Below are 15,729 nucleotides of genomic sequence, written 5' to 3' on the forward strand. Positions count from 1 at the left end.
TATGCGGCCACCAGTACATCCTTGCCAGAAGCTCAGATGTCCTTTTGATCCCAAAATGTCCACCCACCCTGGACGTGTGAGCCCAAGAGAAAACCTCCAGTTGCAAATTAGATGAAACAAAAGTCTTGCCCGGAGGCACAGACTCTAGCGACACCGAAGCCACAGTTCTCAGACTCCCAGAGGGAACAATTAGCCAAGGCTCCTCCTCCTCCTCTGATGACACCATGGAGCAGGAGAGAGCATCAGCGCAAATGTTCTTCTCGCCAGATAGGAAATGAAGGGTGAAGTGGAACCGGGAGAAGAACAGGGACCATCTGGCATGACGAGAATTCAGCCGCTGGGCTGTCCGACAGATGAGGCATCCACCTCAATAATAAAAGGCTTATCTACTTCGGGATGATGCAGAAAGGGAGCGCTAGCAAAGTGGGACTTAACAGATAAGAAGGCTTTGGAGACCTCCTCTGACCACAATTTGGGATTTGCTCCCTTCTTGGTGAGGGCTACCAAGGGAGCTACCAAAGTTGAGAAGTGGGGGATGAACTGATGATAATAATTAATGAACCCCATAAAGCGCTGTACCACCTTGAGAGAATGGGGTTCCTGCCAGTCCATCACTGCTTGCAGCTTGGCAGGATCCATAGATAATCTCTGGGCTGAGATGATATAACCAAGGAAAGGCAAGGACTCCTGCTCAAAACACACTTCTCCAAATTGGCGTAGAGGGAGTTTGCCCGTAGGAGATCGAAAACTCTGCAAACATCTTTCTGATGGGAATCAATATCTGGAGAGAAGATGAGAATATCATCCAGATAGACCACCACTGAGGTGGAAAGCATATCCTGGAAGATGTCATTTACAAAGTCTTGGAAGACAGCTGGGGCATTACAGAGCCCAAAGGGCATCACCAGATATTCATAGTGCCCATCTCTGGTATTAAAGGCCATCTTCCACTCGTCCCCATTACGGATGCGAATCAGGTTGTAGGCACCCCGCAGATCTAGCTTAGTAAATACCTCAGCTCCCCAGAGCCTATCGAAGAGCTCAGATATCAGGGGAAGAGGGTACTTATTCTTAACAGTAATGGCATTAAGACCCCTGTTGTCTATACATGGACGTAATTCTCCGCTCTGCATGAAGAACCTCGCCCCCGCAGGTGACACTGACTTCCTAATGAAGCCGCTTGCCAGATTCTCCTGGATGTACAGTGACAATGCCTCCGTCTCCAGGAGAGACATGGGATAGACACATCCCTGAGGAGGCTCTGGCCCTGGCAAGAGGGCAATAGGACAGTCATAAGGGCGGTCAGGCAGAAGAGTCTCCGCAGCTTTCTTGGAGAAAACGTCTGCATAGGATCAGTAGTGTTGGGGAAGAGAACTAAGATCTGTGGATATCTCCGTAGTGGCAACCTGAACACACTCCCTCTGACATCTACCTTCACAGGATTTACTCCATCCCAGAATTCTCCCAGAGGATCACTCAATATGTGGGGAGTGGTAACACAACCAAGGTATCCCTAGAAGAGTCTCATCTATTCCCTCGGGAATGATGAGAAGAGAGATAATTTCCTGATGAGATTTATACATGGTTAAAGAAAAGGGGATAGTCTAATGTGTGATCTGTGAAGGTAGTGCTGACCCATTCACCACTCTTACGGTCACTGGCTTGGCTAGCATAACCAGGGGTATTGCGTGCCGTTGGGCGAAGGAAGAAGACATGAAATTTCCCTCCACCCCAGAATCCACACAAAGCTCAACCGTAAAAGTGGAAGGGCCAAAAGTAATTGTCCCCTTGAAGGACAATTTGGAGGAAAACGCCACTGTGTCTAGTAAACCTCCTCCTACAGTTACTAGACGCGGTCGTTTCCCTGCCGCTGTGGACAATTCTTGGAATAAGGTTCCGACTACTGGCAGACACTACAGACCATGGGTGTTTGAGCAGCCCAAGACTTAGGACCTGCTCGGGATGCCTCCATGGCCTCATAGGGCTCGGACTCCTGGACAGGTGACTCCAGAGGTTTGGTGAAGGTAGGCGCCAACAAAACATCTGTCTACACTGGGCTCACTCCAACCTTCGCTCATTAAAACGGAAGTCTATGCGAGTGGATAAAGTTATTAACTCCTCCAGTGTAACGGGAATCTCCTTAGTGGCCAAGGCGTCTTTTATATGGTCAGCCAATCATCTCCAAAACACTGGAATCAGGATTTTATCCGGCCACTCCAGCTCAGATTCTAATGTCTGTAAGTGGACGGCAAAATAGCTGACCAAGGACGAATCCCATGTCAATGTCAACAGTTGAAGCGCCTAATCATGGGTGACACGAGGTCCCATAAAGATCTGTTTCAGAGTGTCCAGGAACCTGGGAGTACTCTGTACCATATGATCGCCATGCTCCCACAGCGGCTTTGCCCACTCCAACACCCTGCCCGACAGAAGGGATATAATAAATCCCACTTTAGCCCGTTCTATGGGAAAACATGCAGCCAGGAGCTCAAGCTGTATAGTGCACTGGCTCACGAATCCCCGACACAGCTTACTGTCTCCAGCAAACTTGTCCGGTAACGGGAGATGAGATAATGTCGGAGCAGGGGTGGCAGTGGACAGACTGGCTGCAGCCGCGCTAGCTGCCTGAACAGCGACTGCGGTAATATCCACAGCCGAGGTTGTGTGCTCAAGAGCCGCCAACCTACCCTCCAGCTGCTGGATGTACCGTTGTAATCGCTGTGCGTCTGCCATTACTAGTCAGACCCTGGCGCTAGTGTAATGTTAGGACTGGTGGAATGCACCAAATAATAGTACTAGGGAATATGAGGTGCGTTCGCAGTCCGGGTTCCACCGTGCAGAGATGACACCTGCTGCTGAGTAACGGCGGACGGACGCTTGCTCACACGTGGGTTAGACCTCACCCAGTGTGAATAGAAGTGAACTCTGTTGCTTCACAGAGTCGCCACAAATATGCTGCACCCTGTTAGTAGTCACAGGATGCAGCTGAAAGACACTAGTGGGATCCCTATGAATCACCCCCACTAAGCTGGTGATTGGACCTGCTCTGACCCTCGGTGGCTTTTGAGCCCGCGCCTGAGGACGCCCTGAATCAGATGCTGAGTCCAAGCGAGAATTCCCACTCTACACTGACAAGCTGTCAGGAAACCGCACTGATTGTGCAGAGTGACGTATAAGCGGGCACTGCAAAGGCACTGTAACGTGTGCTTATTGTGCAGATGGCACTGTCGGGTGCTAGATAGCAAACATTCACCATACGCGAGCAAACAACAACACTAGGAAGGGGGATGATTAAAGAACGACTTTCACACATCTACACACACACGTTTTCAAGTATACACTAGCGCATGGCCGAGCGGCCATGCGAACCTTTTATAGCAGTAGTGCTACGGGACCTTCCAGATGGTCCAATAGGAGGTGCAACAGGACCTTAGCATTGTGACCCCCGACCTCCAATGGGAGGTCGTCCCGTGGGTATGGTCAGTATGGGAAAAGCAGGACTTAGGCCCAGAAAGAACTGCTCGCTGCTGATCAGTGCTGGCTACTAAGGCAGAGCCTGGAAAGGCAGCAGTAACCAGTCGCACAGTATCAGCTTGATCCAGACACTGGGACTGATGTCTCTGCTGAGCAGGCTCAACTGCGGCTGGAGAAGAATGGGAGACTGCAGTGGACATGGTTCAAGATTCCCCCTGTGTGAGGGCGGAAACTCGACACCTAACAGTATTGGCTGTCATTAAGGGGTTAAAAATTATAAAAAAATAAAAAGTTCAAATCACCCCCCTTTTGCTCCACTCAAGATAAAAAAATTAAATATCCACATATTTGATACTGCCGCATTCACAATCGACTGATCTATTAGTATAAAAAAAGAACTAATCCAATTGCTAAATGGCGTAATGAGAAAAAAAGTCAAAACGCCAGAATTACGTTTTTTTGTGGCCGTAACGGGCAATCAAAAATTGTATAATTAGAAACATCAGCTCGGCATGCAAAAAATAAGCCCTCACCCCACCCGAGATCATGAAAAATGGAGATGCTATGAGCATTGGAAAAAAGGGGCAATTTTTTTAGCAAACTTTGAATTTTTTTTCACCACATGTTTGGTGTCTGTGAACTTGTAATGATCTGGAGAATCCAAATGGCAGGTCAGTTTTAGCATTTAATGAACATGTTAAAAAATTAAACCCAAAAACAACTGTGAGATTGCACTTTTTTTTGCACTTTCACCGCATTTGGATTTTTTCCCCTTTTTCCAGTATATGATATGCTAAAACCAATGGTGTCATTCAAAAGTACAACTCGTTCCACAAAAAACAGTCCCTTACATGTCTATTTTGACCCCAAAAATTTAAAACTTAAGACTCTGGGAAGGAGAGGAGCAAAAAACGAAAATCCCAAAACAAAAATACATCTGGTCGTTAAGGGGTTAAACTATTGAGACATTATGAACATATAAATGGTGGCTCAGTGGATAGCACAGCAGCCTTGCAGCGCTGGAGTCCTGGGTTCAAACCCACGAAGGACAACATCTGCAAAGAGTTTGTATATTCTCTCTGTGTTTGCGTGGGTTTCCTCCGGGCACACCGGTTTCCTCCCACATTCCAAAGACATACTGATAGGGAATTTAGATTGTGAGCCCCATCGGGCACAGAGATGACAATATCTTTAAAGTACTGTGGAAAGTGCTAAATAAGTGAGTAAAATATATATAAGGCACTTGGTGTTTGTGTGTGTATATATATACATAAATCCACACAATATACATACATACATACACCAAGTGCCATTTTCTTAACAGCCATTAAAATGAAAAATATATATATACATATACCTGTATATTTCATTTCATTAGAAGTATGATATATGTGTATGTATATTGAAATTAAATCCATCATCAATGTTTCCTTCTCTCATCTATAAGCCATGGGTTAAAAGCCCTTTTTTCTATCTATTCTGTTACACTACATTTTTTGAAGCTCAGCAAGTAGTAAATTGGCACAATCTATCCAAATAATGGGGCTGTTTTGACAAAGAGTAGTATCCTATCTCAAAAAGCAGCAAGAATAACTAGGAGCCTGGCTGGGTGCTAAGAATAGAAATGAAATCTCCCTTAGCCCCTGTATGTCAGTATGTCACAAATAGCAGAAACCAGGAATATCAGTTTTGAAATAAAATATAATACTGAATGCATGATATCCTTAGAAAAAGCACAATAGTCCTCCATATACCCCAGTAGCTAGAAACAGCATAATGTTGAAATAAAATGTAATAATAAATAATATCCTCAGAAAAAGCACAATAGTCCCCAAAAAAATAATACTTACCTATGTAATTTAGGATAAAACCTTGCCCCTTTCCAAAAATCATACCGGCAGGGTCTGAATGAAACTGAATGGAGAGGTCAGGAGAGGATGAGTAGAGCTTCTGGGGACCAGTGCTTCCAACATACTGTCCCAAAATCTTGGAGGTAATTTCATCCCCATCATAAATAGTTAGGATGTCATTGTTACTCAAATTTAGTCTGCAACACAAAGGAAAGAAATCGGATTAGTATTTACTAGACACTTCCTTTTTTGTAGATCAGCCCTATTATCAACATTGAACAGTACAATTATCCCAAGCGCACCAGATATATCTACATTAGAATGGCTGGAAAATAGAAGAACCAAAGTGTTCTAATGGTCTGCTCAAACTCTAGACCTCAACCCAACAGAACACCGTAAAAGGAACCCATCACTCGATTTATGGGTGGCAGCATGAATCAGACCATGACTCCATGACCGCAGCTAAGTCTGGTTGGTCCAGCACCCTAGTGACCATAGTCAGAGACATGACTAGCCTGGCCTCTCCAGCATTGCTATAGGTAATTGACAGGTGACTCCCATGTGTGTACATAGGAATCGATCAATTAATCAATTGAAGCAATGAGGGGGAGAAGCCAGGTGGGGGTTGTGCTGGACCAGTCAGGTCTCTGCCTATGGTTTCCAGCTAACTCTTCAAACTCTTCAAACGCTTAAGTGTTTCAGAGAATTACTTATCTGATTACAAGTGTGCAATCAGGTTCTGATTCATGAGAACGAACCAAATGACAGGTTACCTTTAAGAGAGCTGTGACACAAATCAATGCCCACCAATGTCAATTATCTTAAAGGGAATATGTCATCAGGTTTTTGCCATCTAAAATGAGAGCAACACAATGTAGAGACAGAGACTCTAATTCCATTGAAGTGTCACTTACTGGGTTGCTTGCTATAGTTTTGATAAATTCACTGTTTTATCAGCAAGAGATCATCACTAGAGAACTAGTAAACGTGCCGCCGTGTCTTCATTCCTATTCTTCAGTCTTTATATAACCCGCCCCACCACAGATCGGCAGCTTTCTGCCCCTGCACAGTGCACATAGAAATCTGCCAATCAGCGGTGTGGGCGGGGCTATACAGAGCTCAGCATTCATAAAATACGACACGCAGCCTAGTAAGTGACACAGCACCTAGAATCGGGGTCTCTGTCACTACATCATGATGCTCTGAGATATCGTAGCAAAACCGTGATGACAGATTCCCTTTAACCCCTTCACGCCGCAGCCCTTTTTCATTTTGCATTTATGTTTTTTGCTCCCCTTCTTCCCAGAGCCATAACTTTTTTATTTTTTTCATCACTATGGCCATGTGAGGTCTCAATTTTTGCAGAACGAGTTGTACTTTTGAATAGCCCCATTGGTTTTACCATATCGTGTACTCAAAAACGGGAAAAAAAATCCAAATGCAGGGAAATTGCAAAAAGTGCAATTCCACAACTGTTTTTTGGATTTCTTTTTACCATGTTCAACAAATGCTAAAACTGACCTGCCATTACGATTCTCCAGGTTATTATGAGTTCATAGACACCAAACTTATATTGGATGTTTTTTATTTAAATGGTGAAAAAATAATTCAAAGCCTGTTATAAAAAGGCGTCATTTTCTGAGACCCGTAGTGTCTCCATCTTTTGGGATTCATAGCTGAGTGAGGGCTTATTTTTTGCAAGGCAAGCTGATGTTCTTAATGACACCATTTTGGTGCAGATACGATCTTTTGATCACCTGTTATTGCATTTTAATGCAATGTTGCGGCAACCAAAAAAAACGTAATTCTGGCGATGTGACTTTATTTTTCACTACACGGTTTACCGATTGGATTAATTCTTTTAATAGCTTGATAGATTGGACGATTCTGAATGTGGCAATACCAAATATGTGTATTGTTTTTTCTTAGTAGTTTTATTTTGAATGAGGCGAAAGGGGGTGATTTGAACTTTTATATTTTTTAATTTTTAAAATATTTTTAAAAACATTTTTCTAAACTTTTTGCATGCTTCCATAGTATCCATGGGAGACTAGAAGCTGCAGTTGTCTGATCGGCTCTGCTACATACAGGCGCTGATCAGATCGCTTGTGTGCAGTAGAAATGCTCACTTGCTATGAGCTCCGACCGCTGTGCGGCGCTCATAGCAATCCGACAATGACAACCACCGGGGCCTCCTGCAGACCTCGGGTTGTCATGCCAACCCATGGGCGACCCGCGGTCAGGTGACATGGGCACCGATGGGTGGGATGAGTAATGCAGCTATCTCCAAGAGTAGTAGCAGCTATCGGATCACCTCTATACACACCGATAGCTGCTACTGCACAGACGCGTCGGGCGCCATTTAAATTTATTTTTTTGTAATATCTAAGTAACATCAAGCACAGTTGTTATTAGGACAGTAACCTTGCGATTATGCTTCAGTGCAGGTACCATGGGTGGCACCTGCCTGCAGAAGGTTTTTTTTTTTCTTCAGTATGTACATATATTCATTACATAAACTAGGGGGCTGGTGACTGAGGGTCCTGTGACCTATCAGCAGTCTGCATTATGAATACCTAAGCGGAGCACCACGTGCAGACCCCACCTCTAGGCCCGCCCATGAGCACGAGCAACTTAAAAGTCAAAATAAAGATTAAACAACAACCACAAGACGGATTTCATCAGCCAAAGTGTCATTTTAATCAGTATAACGGCGCCGACCTGACACTGTCTGTAGGTTACTGTCCACAATCCTGCTGACTGGTTCCCTTCAAGCAACGTTGTAAGGAAGAGTGGACCAATATTCCTCCAGAATGATGTGAGCAACTGATAATATCATACAGAAATGATTACTTCAAGTTATAGCTTCTTAAGGCTTTGTGTAAGCTATTAATTCATGGGGTGTACTTAATATTTCACCCACTGCCTCAGCATTTTGGCCATCCATCTCATTTGCTGAGATGGTACTGACCGTATTTTAAGACCTTCTTTATGGCTACAGATTTTTTTTCTATTTCGCAATGTAAAACCATAGTTTTTCCAATGAATGTATTTAGCTAAAGGCAACATTTTAATGAAACGGAGGCCAGCAGTCATACCTTTATCTCTAAGCGCTGAACAACCATCTTTAAAAAAAAACAATAATTATGCATTAAATATTCTGTAGTTTCTTTGTAAATCTTTTTTGGGTGTATGAGTTTTAGGAATGACGTCTTATTATTCTGGCACTTGTGTTCCATTCTTCACCTTTCTCCTGTGTGGCTTTGAACGGCTTACTTGTCAGCACAATCAATGACGTTCAGGACACTTTAAGCCATTGCGTTTGTGGTATACAGTGCAATCTTTACATTCCCTGTTGGTTGATGAACTTGTGAATATGAAAAGATTAAGGACTCATTACTAGCATAATAAAATTACCTTCCAAGTCCTTAAAGCTTTTCTATATATAGCAGCCTATTCTTTAATTCTGGAAACTCAAAAGTAATAACATTTTAATCATAACATCTTACAAAAAGAAATAAAACTCAAAAATCCACTGAGCAGCAGCTTTTCGTTATTTATATGACTATGTGTTTATTATGCTTTTTTGCACAGTTGTATAATTGTTAATTATTCCATTATAATTCAGCAGGAGATTTATTTTTTCATTTCCGAAATTCTAGGACAGGAATAAAAATAAAAGTATAATTTAATATGTTGAAAGATAAATATTTCCAGCATTGAATAAATTCATGACTATAGCTTGGTCTGGAATAATGATGAGGGTTTATTATGGAAATAACCTTATCCTTTTTAACTGCTACAATGTAAAATGTGTATCTACGGAATTTGTATCTGTTCCAGAAATGGCTTTTCTACAGACGCCAGGACTTCAAAGTGTAACCTTCTCCACAGGAATGAATGTCATTGAAACTTGGATTGGTATTTCCTAAAACAATAGCGGCACTAAGCCCGGTAACAGATTCTTTGGCTTCCGGACAGGTTTAATTGGTTTATGTGAATAGGATAGACATTCTGTGCTTCCCACTAAAGAAATGGATTTACTGGATTCCAATCAACCAATCATATCTCCATTTATTAACTAGCTTCCTAAAAATGGCTTCAGCCTTTTTCATCCTGGTCATGGCACTAAGTAGACCCAATCAACAAAAAACTAGATGAATTTGCATGATTCATCAAGTTTCCCATTTGTAACTTTTATTTGTTCATCTTAAACCACCTGAATTTATTTTATTATGCAAGTTATTATTATAATACCTTTTATTATGCAAATTAAAGAGAACCTCATAGCTGATGTATGCCACGTGACCCACAGGCATCATGTGTCAGGCAGTTGTTATATGATTTCAAGCCATATATGTTTGATGTTCAAAGAAAAATAGCCATTGAGGACCAAGTCTCATGGGAGAATAGTTGGAAAGGTGGGTCCTCAGTGGCTTCTCCCTGCCTGTAACCCTGCAGTGACAGATGGAGGAAGTTCAGAGAAGAGCTACCAGGATGGTGAGTGGACTGCAAACTATGTCCTGCAAGGAACGTTTAAAGGATCTGGGGATGTTTAGCTTGCGAAAATGAAGACTAAGAGGAGACTTAATAGATGTCTACAAATATTTGAAGGGCTGTAACAGTGTAGAGGGATCATCATTATTCTCATTTGCACATTGAAACACGAGAAGCAATGGAATTAAACTGAAAGGGAGGAGACACAGATTAGATATTAGAAAAAACTTTTTGACAGTGAGGGTGATCAATGAGTGGAACAGGATGCCATAAGGGGTGGTGAATTCTCCTTCAATGGAAGTCTTCAAACAGAGGCTGGACAGACATATGTCTGAAATTGTTTAGTGAATCCTGCTTTGAGCAGGGAGTTGGACGTGGTGACCTCAGAGGTCCCTTCCAACTCTAACATTCTATGATTCTATGTATTCCTGCATGAACGTATATAGAGAAACCTATTACTCAAGGGGAGTGGGCAGGGCAAAGCCATACTGGGAACCTCCTGTCTGACTACACTCCTAAGCGGCCAGGACTCTGTTGGCTATTAAACTATGCTTTCCTCTGAAACGGAAGAATTTCAGAATCAAACATACCAGTCTGAAATCATACTGCCAGCATCTGATACAAGCTGCCCATGGATTGCGTGCATGTGCCAGTTGTCAGGTTCCCTTTAACTGACTCAAAGCAGCTGATTTTTGCAGGAAGGAAATAGAAATTCATGGCAATTGGCAGACCAAATTCTGACCGGTGTATTATACTGTTTAACAGCTACTGGTTCTCATGCCACTTATACTATTTATTCTGCTACTATTACTATTGACATCGCATAACAAGATTCCCTAATAATGTCTAATTTTTAGACAAGACAGCATGAACTTTAGATACCTGTTTTGCTGTTTGATAAATAGGGTGCATGTTTATACCGTTTAATCTATGTTTATCACACCTATTAGTTTACTTTGTGCCAACATTTTAGTGCAGTTCTGATGCATGGTGTCACTTTTCAGGACCCGCAAAACTTAACAGAAAGCCACACTTTTCCTTTAAGTTGCACCCACGTTGTGTGACTCACAAAATGTGTCTAAAACACATAAAAAGGTATTTTAATGTAATAGTGGCCCCCATGCTTTAACAGTCCCTGTGTAGTTGTACGTGCTGAGCATTTCGTATATAACAGTATTGTAAAATATTGCACTTTAAAACTATATTAATATTGGAGCATCAAATGAAAGGTGCGCCAATCGCTACAATAGTTCAGTTTATGATATAGTTATCATTAAGGTGCAAATCCATAAGGGGCACATTTGTTTTAACTGTATATTTCAGTACTTACAGCTGGATATCGAGGAATATTCTTCTGTCGTCTCCCACATGGATTCGCCATATACAGTCTTCTCCCTCTGTGTATAAGTCAGGCCAGTTTGGTGACAATATAACCCCGGCAGGGGTAGACAACTCACCACCACACATTGCTGGGCAGAGAAAAGGATAACAGTAAGCTATATAAATATCAAAAGGATGCAGATCTGAATATGAGATAATGCCCCCCAATTGTGAATTATACCATTATTACAAGTAACAGAAGTTCATCATCAATGCAAAACCAGCTTCAGGCTAAAGGCATTTTCTATTAATTAACACTGATGTGAAGAATAAAGAGACCTGGTTAATGCACGGTGATTTTGAACCTGAGTTTAAACAAGCTGATATATATATACAGTGGGGCAAAAAAGTATTTAGTCAGTCAGCAATAGTGCAAGTTCCACCACTTAAAAAGATGAGAGGCGTCTGTAATTTACATCATAGGTAGACCTCAACTATGGGAGACAAACTGAGAAAAAAAAATCCAGAAAATCACAATGTCTGTTTTTTTAACAATTTATTTGCATATTATGGTGGAAAATAAGTATTTGGTCAGAAACAAACAATCAAGATTTCTGGCTCTCACAGACCTGTAACTTCTTCTTTAAGAGTCTCCTCTTTCCTCCACTCATTACCTGTAGTAATGGCACCTGTTTAAACTTGTTATCAGTATAAAAAGACACCTGTGCACACCCTCAAACAGTCTGACTCCAGACTCCACTATGGTGAAGACCAAAGAGCTGTCAAAGGACACCAGAAACAAAATTGTAGCCCTGCACCAGGCTGGGAAGACTGAATCTGCAATAGCCAACCAGCTTGGAGCGAAGAAATCAACAGTGGGAGCAATAATTAGAAAATGGAAGACATACAAGACCACTGATAATCTCCCTCGATCTGGGGCTCCACGCAAAATCCCACCCCGTGGGGTCAGAATGATCACAAGAACGGTGAGCAAAAATCCCAGAACCACGCGGGGGGACATAGTGAATGTACTGCAGAGAGCTGGGACCAATGTAACAAGGCCTACCATAAGTAACACACTACGCCACCATGGACTCAGATCCTGCAGTGCCAGACGTGTCCCACTGCTTAAGCCAGTACATGTCCGGGCCTGTCTGAAGTTTGCTAGAGAGCATTTGGATGATCCAGAGGAGTTTTGGGAGAATGTCCTATGGTCTGATGAAACCAAACTGGAACTGTTTGGTAGAAACACAACTTGTCGTGTTTGGAGGAAAAAGAATACTGAGTTGCATCCATCAAACACCATACCTACTGTAAAGCATGGTGGTGGAAACATCATGCTTTGGGGCTGTTTCTCTGCAAAGGGGCCAGGACGACTGATCCGGGTACATGAAAGAATGAATGGGGCCATGTATCGTGAGATTTTGAGTGCAAACCTCCTTCCATCAGCAAGGGCATTGAAGATGAAACGTGGCTGGGTCTTTCAACATGACAATGATCCAAAGCACACCGCCAGGGCAACGAAGGAGTGGCTTCGTAAGAAGCATTTCAAGGTCCTGGAGTGGCCTAACCAGTCTCCAGATCTCAACCCTATAGAAAACCTTTGGAGGGAGTTGAAAGTCCGTGTTGCCAAGAGAAAAGCCAAAAACATCACTGCTCTAGAGGAGATCTGCATGGAGGAATGGGCCAACATATCAACAACAGTGTGTGGCAACCTTGTGAAGACTTACAGAAAACGTTTGACCTCTCTCATTGCCAACAAAGGATATATTACAAAGTATTGAGATGAAATTTTGTTTCTGACCAAATACTTATTTTCCACCATAATATGCAAATAAATTGTTAAAAAAACAGACAATGTGATTTTCTGGATTTTTTTTTCTCAGTTTGTCTCCCATAGTTGAGGTCTACCTATGATGTAAATTACAGACGCCTCTCATCTTTTTAAGTGGTGGAACTTGCACTATTGCTGGCTGACTAAATACTTTTTTGCCCCACTGTATATATATATATATATATATATATATATATACAGTTATATGAAAAAGTTTGGGCACCCCTATTAATCTTAAGCTTAATTTTTTATAAAAAATAGTTTTTTTTGCAACAGCTACTTCAGTTTCATATATCTAATAACTGTTGGACACAGTAATGTTTCTGCCTTGAAATGAGGTTTATTGTACTAACAGAAAATGTGCAATCTGCATTCAAACAAAATTTGAGAGGTGCATAAGTATGGGCACCCTTATCATTTTCTTGTTTTAAATACTCCTACCTACTTTTTACTGATTTACTAAAGCACTTTTTTTGGTTTTCTAACCTCATTGAGCTTTGAACTTCATAGCCAGGTGTATGCAATCATGAGAAAAGCTACTTAAAGTGGCCACTTGCAAGTTGTTCTCCTGTTTGAATCTGCTCTGAAGAGTGGCATCATGGGCTCCTCAAAACAACTGTCTAATGATCTGAAAACAAAGATTATTCAACATAGTTGTTCAGGGGAAGGATACAAAAAGCTGTCTCAGAGATTTAACCTGTCAATTTCCACTGTGAGGAACATAGTAAGGAAATGGAAGAACACAGGTACAGTTCTTGTTAAGGCCAGAAGTGGCAGGCCAAGAAAAACATCAGAAAGGCAGAGAAGAAGAATGGTGAGATCAGTCAAGGACAATCCTCAGACCACCTCCAGAGAGCTGCAGCATCAACTTGCTGCAGATGGTGTCACTGTGCATCGGTCAACTATACAACGCACTTTGCAGAAGGAGAAGCTGTATGGGAGAGTGATGCGAAAGAAGCCGTTTCTGCAAGCACGCCACAAACAGAGTCGGCTGAGTTATGCAAAAGCACATTTGGAGAAGCCAATTTTTTTTTTGTTTTTGGAAGAAGGTCCTGTGGACTGATGAAACCAAGATTGAGTTGTTTGGTCATACAAAAAGGCGTTATGCATGGCGGCCAAAAAACACAGCATTCCAAGAAAAACACCTGCTACCCACAGTACAATTTGGTGGAGGTTCCATCATGCTTTGGGGCTGTGTGGCCAATGCCGGCACTGGGAATCTTGTCAAAGTTGAGGGACGCATGGATTCCTCTCAGTATCAGCAGATTCTTGACAATAATGTTCATGAATCAGTGACAAAGTTGAAGTTACGCAGGGGATGGATCTTTCAGCAAGACAATGATCCAAAACACCGCTCCAAATCTACTCAGGCATTCATGCAGAGGAACAATTACACTGTTCTGGAATGGCCATCCCAGTCCCCAGACCTGAATATCATTGAACATCTGTGGGATCATTTGAAGAGGGCTGTCCATGCTCGGCGACCATCAAACATAACTGAACTGGAATTGTTTTGTAAAGAGGAATGGTCAAAAATACCTTCATCCAGGATCCAGGAACTCATTAAAAGCTACAAGTGACTAGAGGCTGTTATTTTTGCAAAAGGAGGATCTACTAAATATTAATGTCACTTTTCTAGTGGGGTGCCCATACTTATGCACCTGTCAAATTTTGTTTGAATGCATATTGCACATTTTCTGTTAGTACAATAAACCTCATTTCAAGGCAGAAACATTACTGTGTCCAACAGTTATTTGATATATGAAACTGAAATAGCTGTTGCAAAAAAAAAACAATTTTTATAAAACATTAAGCTTAAGATTAATAGGGGTGCCCAAACTTTTTCATATAACTGTATAGTGAGGCAGTGAGGGGATCACATGCGATGGTCAATTTATATCTCCCAGGATGCGGACAGAGTCCTATTAGACCCGCTGGATTGCCTTGTATTCACAGCAGGATGTCTTTGAGTCATAACGCAAAGTAAAAGTAAGTGTGGACCTGGTCAAGCTATTTGGCCAAGGCATTGTTCAGGAAAACCCATTATGGGCTTTTATTATTGAAACGGACTACAGGAAGCTAGTTACCTCCCGTCACCGACATTTTTTCTATGTATGGTGTTCGGGGCATGCGCTGTGGCCATCTAATGGTGGCGCAGCTGCATATCGGAGCCCCGCGGTTTATTGCCATGGTTACCTTACGTCATCGCCATTTTTTTCTATCTCCGGCATTCGGGACATGCGCTGTAATCATCTAATGGTGGTTGCCCTTTGCGCATGCGTTGTTGATGCTGTGCCCTTACTGCGGGATGGATCCGCTATTTTTTCCTTATTTACTTCCACGCAGGCGCTATGATTCTTTCTGATGTTGACACAAACCTCTGCGCAGACGCATTGGAACATAGGGTATATCGCTGCAGACGGAAATGACTATATTCCGGGTCCACCTCCAGTCCTCTTACCTCCTATCAGTGCGGCTTCCATGTGTATATAAACCAGGCTCTCCCCCTGCCTAGACACGCCTCCTGAAGAAGCGGTCAGTGAAACGCGCGTTGGGGCAGAGGGACGCCGTGTACCACCACATCAAACACTTCTGGTAATGTTTTACTGTTTTGCTTTATGAAGCTTTACCGTTACATCTACCACTTTGGCTATTAAGGTCTTCTGTATACATCTCCATATGCCGTAATTGCCACAGTATAGGATAGTCTGATTTTAGACATGAGTACATTATATGGCCAGTATAGGCTATGGT

The 15,729-nt window shown here is 42.3% G+C and overlaps 1 protein-coding gene across 1 annotated transcript in view; it reads right to left on the reverse strand.

Moving 5' to 3' along the window:
- SEZ6L (seizure related 6 homolog like) overlaps positions 1 to 15,729 on the reverse strand; it is a 781,385-nt gene that overhangs the window by 90,914 nt on the left and 674,742 nt on the right. The window contains exons 10-11 of the mRNA XM_069759107.1: positions 11,152 to 11,290; positions 5,325 to 5,521 (exon numbers count right to left, since the gene is read on the reverse strand). Of these exons, the coding sequence (XP_069615208.1) occupies positions 5,325 to 5,521; positions 11,152 to 11,290 (336 nt within the window). The remainder of the gene's footprint in view (positions 1 to 5,324; positions 5,522 to 11,151; positions 11,291 to 15,729) is intronic.

Source organism: Ranitomeya imitator, chromosome 1 (genome assembly GCF_032444005.1).
Source record: "Ranitomeya imitator isolate aRanImi1 chromosome 1, aRanImi1.pri, whole genome shotgun sequence".
Taxonomy (NCBI): domain Eukaryota; kingdom Metazoa; phylum Chordata; class Amphibia; order Anura; family Dendrobatidae; genus Ranitomeya; species Ranitomeya imitator.